Source organism: Physeter macrocephalus, chromosome 1 (genome assembly GCF_002837175.3).
Source record: "Physeter macrocephalus isolate SW-GA chromosome 1, ASM283717v5, whole genome shotgun sequence".
Classification (NCBI taxonomy): domain Eukaryota; kingdom Metazoa; phylum Chordata; class Mammalia; order Artiodactyla; family Physeteridae; genus Physeter; species Physeter macrocephalus.
This window is the reverse complement of record NC_041214.2, coordinates 105,531,200-105,542,365: the sequence shown is the minus strand read 5'-3', so window position 1 is coordinate 105,542,365 and position 11,166 is coordinate 105,531,200. Positions and strand designations below refer to the sequence as shown.

Below are 11,166 nucleotides of genomic sequence, written 5' to 3'. Positions count from 1 at the left end.
ATACAGCAGAAATTAACACATCATTGTAAAGCAATTATACTCCAATATAGTTGTTAAAAAAATTAAAAAAATAAAATAAAAATAAAGTTGTTAGCTAAAATATCAATAGTATGCATAACTAGTTAGATTGTGGATTAACTATAGAGAAAAGAGATTTAAGAGATTTAGGGGTGAATATTCTTTCAATATTTAATAGGCTGAGTATTAAAAGTACCTGTGGTGCAATGAAATGGAGATGTCCAGTAGATCCCAGGATATATCAATCTGGATTTAAGAAGAAAAGTCTGAGCTACAAAGACTTGGGAATTACCAAGAATATAGGCGGTAATTGAAACTGTGAGCATAAACAAGATCTCCCAGGGAGTCCTTGCAAAGCAAACAGAGCAGGTACCAGAGAATAAAGTGTTGGGGAATACCAATATTTATGGAGCAAATAGTTAAAGAGGAACAAACCAAGGATGTGAGAAAAAGAAGTGATAGAAGTAGGTGAGGCAGCAAAGAATGCCACTGCAGACACCAAGGAAGGGTCTTAATATGGACAAAACAGATGTCAAGCAGGATGAGTAAAAACAGCCTCTAGAGATTTAAAATTTCACCATTAGCTTCTTTACCTGCAGCAATGTCAGCAGACTAGGGACTCGGCAGTATAAGAAAGCAGAGAAAGACGGCAATAATGGAAAGACCGTGGAGGTCGGGACAAGGCCAAGGTTTTTTTGGTTGTTCTTCTTGTTTGTTTTTAATATGGGGTGAAACTTGAGCATGTCTGCTAGCTAAGATGAAGGAATCAATGAAGAAGGAAAGATCTAAGGTACAAGGCGTAAGGATTAAGGTGATTAGGCAGGTCTCCAAGATGGTGGAAGTGAAAGAGCTGTAGACAGGGGATCCTTTCCTTGGAAAGTGAATAGGAACACTTCTGACACTGGGTGAAGGAGGAGAATGAGACGAACGTTGCCTAAGATATTACAGACAAGTTTAGTAATGGTGGGCGGAAAGTTGACAGAGTCCACACCACACATCACTATTTTTTGCAGTAGAGTAGGAAGTTAATTATTTGCTTGGAATGGATGTTCAGGATTGGAGTAAGAAGCCCCAGCAGTCACTAAGGTGAATGAAGCAAAGCTCGTTGAGTAAAGACACCTGCGAGAAATGAATCCTACTAATATTTGCCATCAGGCTTGGTCTCTGGTATGAAGAACTGGAGTCTCAAACTGAATTGGGTTAGAATTAGGGTCAAAAGGAGGATTTAGTCAGATCTCTCCTCAACAGAAACTAAGTAAAGTCTGGGGTAAAATGGAGGTGTCCACACCTGTTTAGTTCTGACTCAAACTAATCTCCCACTGGGTTTTAAAGTGGCCTCATAAGAACAGAAATGGTCAACCTAAAATTATAAGGCCCGGGGCAGTTTAAAGTCAGTAACATCCAGAATTACAGCCTTATCAAGCACTTAAAATATATTAAGTACTACTGCAGTATAAAAACAAAAAATCCCTTCTCTTCATAAACTACACTTTAAGTTATTAAGAGGCATACAGTCCAAAATTTGTCTGTATGTCCAAGAGGGCCTTGCAAAATGCTTAGAGCATAACATGGGCTCATACATGCTTGAAACAGGAAAAAGCAATTTTGATAGACCCCGCACTTGCCAAATCCCTTGCCTTGCTTTTTAACCTATAAGTGTGACATGTATTCAAATATGCACTTATTCTCCTAATTTAAATCTTAAACCCTGGGATTGACCAGATTCTGAGTCTTATACAACTGCTCCATGGAGATGGAATAAAATATTCAGAGCAGGGTGTAACTTCTAATTCCTGTTGCAACTCCATGTAACCACAAAGAGGGAAAATTCAGGTTCTATTGTCTTAGTCTAGGACTATCAGAATCAAATTTCCTGGGTGCTCTATATTTTTTTTACCTTATTACTACAATGAGTTTAGCAAAATTGATCCTACACTATCATTCTTGTTCTTTTATCATAGAAGAAATATCAGCACTAGTACACAAAGTGAAAGTTGCTTTATCACAACCCAAGAATGCATTATTATTAGGCTGAGGCACAAGATATAAAAATATAGAAATTTTTCTCTTGTATAAAAAGGTATGACAGCAAAAACCTAAAAGATGGGCAAAATGGTTATACGAAAATTACATCACGAAAAGAACATAAATGTATTAAAAAACAATGCCTACAGTAGCTAGAGTTGAATTAACATCAAGGAATGCAAACTTAGTTTTAATAATGCATTTTGGATTTAGAATGTTTATCAATTTTGGGAAAACCACCTATTTTTCATCTTTAGAACCTGGCTTTTCAAATCTCCATTAACAATTCAGTGGCAAAGATAAAACATCTGCCAAAATACAGATGACAGCATGAGCAAATGTCCTAATGGTAGGCATTTAATGTGATGCTTTAGCATACTGCCACTAGACTGCTGGGCGGCCCCGGAAATAAGTACTTTTAAATAGGCATTTACTTCCTTAAAATGGAAAATTGTGGTTAAAAGTAATATATTCTTTAGGAGAAAAGAAAACATTTTTGTTTAAGCAAGCCAAATGACTACTAGACTTACACAATAAAAATGTTTTTTTACTCATGTGTACCTTTGGTTTTAAAAACTCACTTTGAACAAAGAAAAATCATTCAACCACTGATAAGACAGTTCATATCACTGTCCTTATGTGAGTAGCGTTTTATTTACCAGTTAGTGAATACCACTGAAACTGCTGATGTGCTTTTAAACAATGTATAATTGGACATATGGGGGAGGGGGGAGGAAAGGAGAAGAGTAACTCATTCTACATCTTGTAAACCAATAAAGGATGTTGTATTTTGCCTGTAATTAGAAGGAATGGGCATTTTAGACAACTTCCTTTACTACAAAGATCAGTGGAAACTGTAGTGGTTACCAGGAAGTAGCCTTTGATTAACAATCATTTATAAATGAAACTGAAAGCAAATCAAACCTGAGTACAAATAAACGTACAAATCCATGACTTCCTTACTCATTTTAGAATCTAATTTCAGTCTCCCAAATACTTTGGTTTATAACTACTTGTGTTCTGAGACTGTTAACATCTCTTCATACATGTTCTTTTAAAACTACATATTAAACACACATGCACAAAAATCCATTATATCCTATGACAAACACTACCCCTTCCTGTTTTATATTCAACACTTAACTCAAATGCATAATGCCTGTTTTGTTTTTTTTCAGGTTATTATTAACTAAGTACAATGAAATACCATAAATTCTGAATTCTAAGACTCTGTAGGGACTTGAGCACACTACTATTGTATGTAAATGAGTGCTAATTATATGTGATCATACCTATTACTAAAAGAGGCCTAACCATTTCTATCCCCAAAAGTACCATTCTAGCGCTTCTTTCTAATCTACTTGAAAAATAGGACCCCTTTTTTAAAACAGTACATGATTTACACTTTTTACGCTTCAAACTAGCTTTGAGACCAACGATCTGAATTAGTAATATTTTATTACAAATTCATAATCGGGTTCAATATAAGGCTTTCTGATCATACAACAGGTTTCTGAAAGCAGTATTATTTGAGCTATAATGAGAGTAATGGGCAATAAGCCGTTAAGGATGATAACAGAAAACACCACCTTACCTAATATCAACCCTTCAGATAACAGAGATTGATTATTAGCAGCTCCAACATCCCAGGCGGCTTCAGAGTGAGGAAAGAGCTAAGCCGGGACTTAAGGACATTTTGGAAATAGCTTGAAGTCACAAGCCTTTATGAATGGCACAGTGAGGCTAATAACCCGTTTAAAATGTAATTAACTTAGCATTCTAGAATAAAATGTAACTGCTTGTTACTGTTACTCCAACTCAATTCTGAATTTTACAAAAAGTTCACAAGACCCTCTATAGATGTGAACTGTGACAGGCACTGTAGAGCCACGAAAATTCCCATTCCTTCCTCAGTTGTTATAGACGAAGCACACGTTTTAAAAAAGCGAAATGGATTCCAAAAGCCTGGGGGGCCAAAACGCCTTTGGCGTCGAAAGACACCAAATCTCACTCTGCCGCAAATATGCTTCGACTAGAGGTTACTGTCTTCATACTTCAAGCGAAATCTGGATTACTTTTAAAATGGTTCCCCTAAAAAAAGTAGGAAAACTTGAACGTGCAATTCGGACTGTATTAAAGTGGCTGCTGGGGCGTGGGAGTAGCGAGAAAGAGTTTCCATCCAGGAAGCTTATATCTAGGGTATTAAAAAAAAAAAAAAGGCAGCCAGAAGAATCTTCTGATTAAACGCTGGGTTGGAAATGAAACTTAACTGTGTCCTTTACGTCCCCTTAACTCCTATGTTCAGGTGGGAGGGCAAACAGGAGAAACCCCTTCTTTCAGACTTCGCCAAAATGCGCACTTGCGTCGCAGGAGGCTCGGGCCCTCCCACTCTCCCTCCTTCAACCCCAAATGCGTTTAAAGCACCGAGGAGAGAGAGGGTGCGAAAGAGGGGGGACCCTAACAGCTGCCAACCGCTCGCCTCTGATCGCGCCCTTTCTCTCTACAGCTAATTTTTGCGTGAGGTGCACGGTTTGGAGTCTTCCTCAGTGTGTGCATCTGGAGGTGGAGAACAGGGGAAGATGAGCCCCGCTCTCACCCAGGAGAAGAGGAAGAGGAGGCAAAGGAAGCAAAGAAGGGGGCGCAGATTACCCGCGGGGCCCTCCCACGTCCGCACCCCAGGCGTGCAGGGCCCGCGTGCCCCGCGCCCTGGCCACCCTCTCTAGGGAGCCGCCGGGCCAGAGGGGGCGCAGCCCACACACCCGCGGGGGCGGCGAGACACTAGCCGCAGAGCCAAGAGCGAGTGACCACTCACCGCAGCGCGCCGAGCCCAGCAGCAGCAACACCACCAGGGGCCACATGTCCGCCCCCGCCGCGGGGTCGCCGCCGCCGCAGGTTTCTGGAGCAGGCGCCGCCGCCGTTACAGAGAGGACCGACCGCCGCCTCCCGTCACAGTCAGGACCGGGTGCCCAGGCGGCTTGGCCGCGCGCAGGCGCGCTCCCGCCGCCCCACACCCGCTCCCCCTCCCGTGCGGGCCGCGCACGCGCGCTCGGCCTCGCCCCCGCCCCGCCGCGACTGCTGTTGACGCGGCGCCCTCCCGACTCGCGGCTTCGAGTTCCCACTCCCGCCAGCTCCCCAGCGGTGGCGCGCGCCGGGCTTCCCGGTCACGCCCTGCCGCCCCAGTCCCCCGCCCCACTGTCAGTGTCCCCGCCCTGCACTGGAGGCTGAGCGTGTATTCCCACGTTCACCGGGGCCTCATAACCCCTGTCCCTGTCTGCTGTTCCCTTTTTGCCTCCTGCACCGCCGTGGGCCCCACTGTCCTCCCTCCACTCGTCCTCTTCCTGCTTTCACTCCCATCCTCACGCTTCAGGAACTACCGCCCCCAGGCGCTGCTCAGCCGGACCGCGGAGCCCCGGCCCCTCTCGAGCCCAGGATCACTCGCCTCTCCCGGGGTCCTACGTCCTCCTGCGCGCTTGGACCTTGACGCCTCCACGCCTCTCACTTCTGCCCGTTTTCCCCGAAGCTCCGCCGTCTGCCGCAGGAGCTCACACCGCGTGGGGGCGTCCCTACGCTTCCCCCCGCGGGCAGCGAGCCGGGGGCACCGCGCCGAGGGCAGACAGGTGGCGGGCGCCTGTCCGCAGGGAACTTCCGCTCGCCCGTCGTGGGCTCCGGCGCCCTCCTCGGTTCACCTGCCCCCATCTGCTTTTGTTTTCCTAGCAGCTCTCGGGTTCTCAGCTCTTTTTCTCGCCTTGTTCTATAGTGTTTTCAACCTTTGAACGGGATTACTCAAACAAGTTCCACTCGCGGTGGTAAACACTTTGAGATGTGGTTAATTCTGGAACCCTAGGGGCGATCAGGCATGGTCGCAAACGTTAGCAGAAGTATCCAAGATGTCCCTTCCTGCAGAGTCACTGGGCCTGGTTAGTGATCTTGCCCTGTGCACTCCTCTGCTCAGTTTGGGTTTAGCTTGCTTGAAAAATGGGTTCAAAGTGTGGCTCCAAGCCACAATATGGACAAGGCCTTTGAATAGCTCACCGAATCACACAGGCCACATCATTCATACTAAAGCAAAAGCCCTTTTAGAACTACCTTTAACATTTACCCTAAACGATGAAGACTCTTGTCAAAAAGTCATGCTCTGGTGACTATTCTGATGGCGTGCATATCCTGTTTGCTCCCTTGGTTGTTTTTCTCTTACGCCGTGGAAAACAAAGCAATTCCCACCTCAATATTCCACTCCTCCAAATCCTCTACCCATGGCACTTCCGCCATTGCATCCCCATAGTAATAACATCCAGGAAATAAAATTACCACTCTGACCCTCTGTAGCAGTGTACTGTATAATATACTGTGTAACTCTTCCCTATGATTATTTTTTGTGTAGACCTCTTCCCCGCAGCGTTATCAATTCTTTAAAATCAGGGTATTTTAAGTGTTCCCTTCTCCATGACTTCCTGTTGAACTGGGCAGACAGAAGGGGTTTTAAAAAACTTGTTGGGGGGCTTCCCTAGTGGCGCAGTGGTTGCGCGTCCACCTGCCGATGCAGGGGAACCGGGTTCGCGCCCCGGTCTGGGGGGATCCCACATGCCACGGAGCGGCTGGGCCCGTGAGCCATGGCCGCTGAGCCTGCGCGTCCGGAGCCTGTGTCCCGCAACGGGAGAGGCCACAACAGAGGGAAGCCCGCAAAAAACTTGTTGATGTGACTTGAGGCAAGTGTTGCTCCAGTGAGATTTGATAGTTTTTTAATGATTAAAGGGAAAAAAAGACAGAGAAAGAAAGAAAGAAAAATAATTGCCTGGCAGATATCTTATTAAAACAATGGTTAATAATTGTAGTAGTAATGATTTGAATGGCAGCCTTGACACCCTGAGGCTACCAAAGAGACTGATGGATTCTCCTCCCACTGCTGCTTATGTGGATACAAAAGAATCATCCATCAGACTTTGAGCATTCGGGACATTGTGTATCACAGAGCAGCTGGTTGGCTAAATAAGGTTGTCTGCTGTCCCTGAGATCAACCAACCCCCCTAAAGCTGAAGAGTGACTGGGAAGGACTGTCCCCAGCTTTCAGAGGTAGAGATCAGTGATGCTCTATTTTATCCTGGGAGCTGCTGAGGCTATGTGCTTAATGTAGCTTTGTGCAGAAAATGGAATAGGCTTAAGTCAGGTAAAGGAGAGGCCACCTGGGTGACCACCTCTGCTCTTAGGAATCTAGCTGAGATAGGTTTTGATGGTGGGGCAGGAGGAGGCCCGTTCGAGGAGAGACAATGCAAAGCAACCTACATAGGTTTGATGATCTCTGTGGGATAACCTTGGGCTCCTTTCTCTAGTATCTAACCACCTCACATTTGTGTTTCCCTTGTAACATTTGCAAGCATTTTTATTTGGATTTTGAGCTCATCTTATCTTTATGTGATGGGTTTTCTTGGATGGAAGACAAGGGAGTAGTGCATAGAATGTTTTGAACTGAGGTAATACACATTAGGTATATTACCTAAATTAATCTTCATAACAGCCTTAGAATGGGTATTATGATCTTCACCTTAGCGATGACAAAGGGAAAGAGGGACGATGAGCACATTGCCTATGGTTCTGTGTGATACTTACCTCTCATATGCGTCTAACTCCCTTGCCCTCTTTTTCCTACTTTTTCTTTTCACTCTGTAATGTCAAAGATGTTATAGTTTCCCCTCTGTAGATGAATAAACTTACAACCCCCAAATAATTGCTACCCTTTACCATTATCAACACCCTTATAGATGAGGAAAGTGAAGCTTGCTCACAAGCTCAGGGAGGGGATGGTGGTTGGTCTGACTCCAAGGCCGATGAAAATGTTCACAAGCTTCCCTTCTGAATTCATGGTCAACTCCCCTTTCTTTCACTTTCTATCTTAACAGTACATCTACTTTTATCTTCCTCCCCAAACCTACATGCTACCACATAGCTCATATTGATATGATATTGTCTAAAAATTTATATTGATACAGTTATATCCTTACTATAATTTTTCATTCAACTAGACCTTTTTATTTGGCCCCATGTTGGTGTGCCATGCAGTGCCATGCATTGTCCCCGATACTCCTGAGCGTTAGCTCAGAACTGTACCCGCCTAGCTGTGCAAGGCTTGTGCTTTGTGCAGAGCCACATGAACCTTTCTACATAAGTGGACCCACGTCGAAGGATCCCACAATAAACCAAAGCCCAGGATAACCCCAGTGTAAGTTAGGTCCCCCTTCTCTGTATTTTTAGTCATGTTTGGTGTGTATGAGTTACCTTATTATATTGAAAGTACCTGTTTGTGTTGCTGTCTTCAAGTTCAATAGCGACTCCTTCCTAGACTGTAAGCCCAATGAGGGGAGAGACCACGTGAGTCCTATTCATTGCTAGTCCCATTGCCTGGCATAGCATAGGTAATCAACAAGTGGTTGTTAAAAGGGTGAATGAAAGAATTATAAATAACCTCTCAAGGCCAGGAACTCCATCTTCTATGATTGTCTGGCAAATTACCCATCATAAGGGGATGTTCCATTCTGAAATTCTGTGAACTGAACTATTGAGCTAACGCTGGTGCTTATCTGGTATACCAGAGGTTTTTATTACCACTAAGTTCCAACTTTTTGGTTTATCAATCATCAAGCTTGTTGCAGTACATGATGAGTATTATCTCTCTTCTTAGAGTCTCTGAATATGATTTTTTCTTTTTGAGTTTGTTTTTGTAATGAAGATTCTTGTATTTTTAACACTTCTGGCCAGTGTGATACTAGCTAACTTCCGTGCCCTGGTCAGGCACTTTACACTCGTAACAATGGACTTTTCCATGCTGGGACTTTTCTACTTTCAGGCTTCTGTGCTTCAATCATGCTGTTCCCTCTGCTTCACATGTCCTTCCCCACATTTTCTTCTTCTCTCTCCAACCCAGAGAATTCCAGCTCATCCTTCAAGGCCAAGATCAAATTTTACCTCCTCCAAGAAGCCTTTCTCAACCCTACTTTTCCTTTTTCGCTTAAGTCTCCACCACTTTTCAGGTCTAATGACCTCTTCCATTATATTATACTTTGTTCATGCTGCTAATAAAATGTGTCAATATATATTGCTTTCTACATACCTGTCTCCTCTTCTATCATGTTAGCTAGAAAAAAAGTGAAATGTTTCTGAGTATATTTGTATCTCCTGGGTCTGGCACAGTGCCTGGTTGAGATCTAAGGCTGTGTGTGTGTGTTAAATCAATCAAGAGAAATCAGTGTGCTATGTAGGTGTGAGTTACAGCCACGTACTACCAGTTAACCTTGGACAAGTTATGTAACCTTTCTGAGCCCTAGTTTCCTTTCCTCATTTTAAAAGCCAGATAATAAAATGATAAAAATAATAGAAATTAACTCTTCAAATTGCCTTGAGAATTTAGTGTTAACACTTTTACAGTTACATAGAGCCGCGCCTGGTGCACAGTAATCACACAATCAATATCAGCTCTTTTTATGACAATCTTCTTACAGTGAGATGGGTCTCCAACATGGGCAGTGAAGAGTATTTCAGAAAGATCACCAGTTACTGATCTGGAGCCCTGCAAAATTACTGTGGGTTGGTGAACTATCTACAATTTTGATTTAATCTAGAGGCACATGTCTGTGCCCAGTGGGTAGGCCTTAATCTTCTTGCCCTTCTGCACACCGTGTTTGTGACTGAATGCTGAGGGACCCACATCTCTGTTGCCTGGCTCAGGGCCCAGTGTCCTAGGATGTCATTTCAACTTGACCCAGTTATTAAAGCATAGGAGGCCCAGTCATTAAATAAAGCCGTGTAGCAATGAGGGTCTGTGTTCTCCGAGCAAGGACTGGGTTTGGTTGGTTAGGCAGCTGGAAAATGTCAACGTGTGACTGGGGAGATGGATTTGGCTTAGGGAAACGGAAGGAAGGCTCCAGCAGCAGGAAATGATCTTCTTCCTCGCCCATGCTTCAATTAGGGGCAAATACTCAAAATAGAAACTGCCTCCCAGTAGGAGGATGGTAAGCAGGACTGAAGGTTTCTGGTAAGAGATATCCTACCAGAGAGATGACAACCTGATCTGGTGTGAATTTCCTTGTGGATGTCAGATGTGTACAGGATTGTTTTGCCTGGGTCAGGGAGAAGCACAGCGTGTCCTGTTCCTCCTCCTGCTGCTAGCGGCTACCCCTGTGGGGGGCCCGTACTCAAGACAGCGGGAAAGCACTAGAGAAAGGCAGCTTCTACTTTAGGTTGTAAAATGGCCAAAGGCTTATTTCTTTAAGAGCACATAACATTTGGGGTCCTGGAAAGGCCCCTTGTATCTTGCCTAACTCTCCTCTCTGAGGGCAGGTAACATACATATAGCAGGTCACACTATGTACCAGGGCCTCACCATGCTAGTGTGTCATTTTCTATGGCTGCCAGAACTAATTACCAAGAATTTAGGGACTTAAAATAACACCCATTGATTATCTCACAGTTCTGTAGGTCAGAAGTCCAGTGGGCTCAGCTGGTTTCTCTGCTTCTGGTCTCACAAGGCCAAAATCAAGGTGTCGCCTGGGCTCCTTTCCCTTCTGGAGGTTCTAGGGGAGAATTCATTTCCAGGATCATTCAGGTGATTGGCAGAATTCAGTAGCTATAGGACTCAGGTCCACATTTCTTTGCTGGCTACCATCTAGGGGTGCTCCTTAGCACCTAGAGGCCTCTTTTGGGTCATTGTGTATAGTTGCATGTAGTCTCAAAACATGTCAGAACTAGCAATGGTACACAAAATCCTTCTTTCGTTGTCATATTTCTTCTGTCTCCCCTTATTCTGCCACATTTCTAGGACTGACTCCTCTGCCTTCCTCTTCTACTTTTAAGTGCTCAAGTGATTAGATTGGGCCCCTCAGGTAATCCAGGATAATCTCCCTATTTTAAGGTCTGTAACCTTAATCACATCCACAAAGTCTCTTTTGCCATGTAAAGTAACATATTCACAGACTCCCAGCTATTAGGGGCTTGGAAATCTTTGGGAGGCATTATTCTGCCTACCACAGTTAGGTTCTTTTATTTTTATTTTTTTTGCGGTACGCGGGCCTCTCACTGTTGTGGCCTCTCCCGTTGCGGAGCACAGGCTCCGGACGCGCAGGCCCAGCGGCCATG

The 11,166-nt window shown here is 44.3% G+C and overlaps 1 protein-coding gene across 2 annotated transcripts in view; it reads right to left on the bottom strand.

Moving 5' to 3' along the window:
* CD47 (CD47 molecule) overlaps window positions 1-5,150 on the bottom strand; it is a 56,603-nt gene extending 51,453 nt beyond the window's left edge. The window contains exon 1 of one of the 2 annotated variants that reach the window (XM_024120269.1): window positions 4,856-5,150. In XM_024120269.1, coding sequence (XP_023976037.1) covers window positions 4,856-4,901 — 46 coding nt within the window. In that variant the 5' untranslated portion in view covers window positions 4,902-5,150. The remainder of the gene's footprint in view (window positions 1-4,855) is intronic. The other variant, XM_024120271.3, reaches the window with a different exon arrangement.
* Window positions 5,151-11,166: the final 6,016 nt, after the last annotated feature.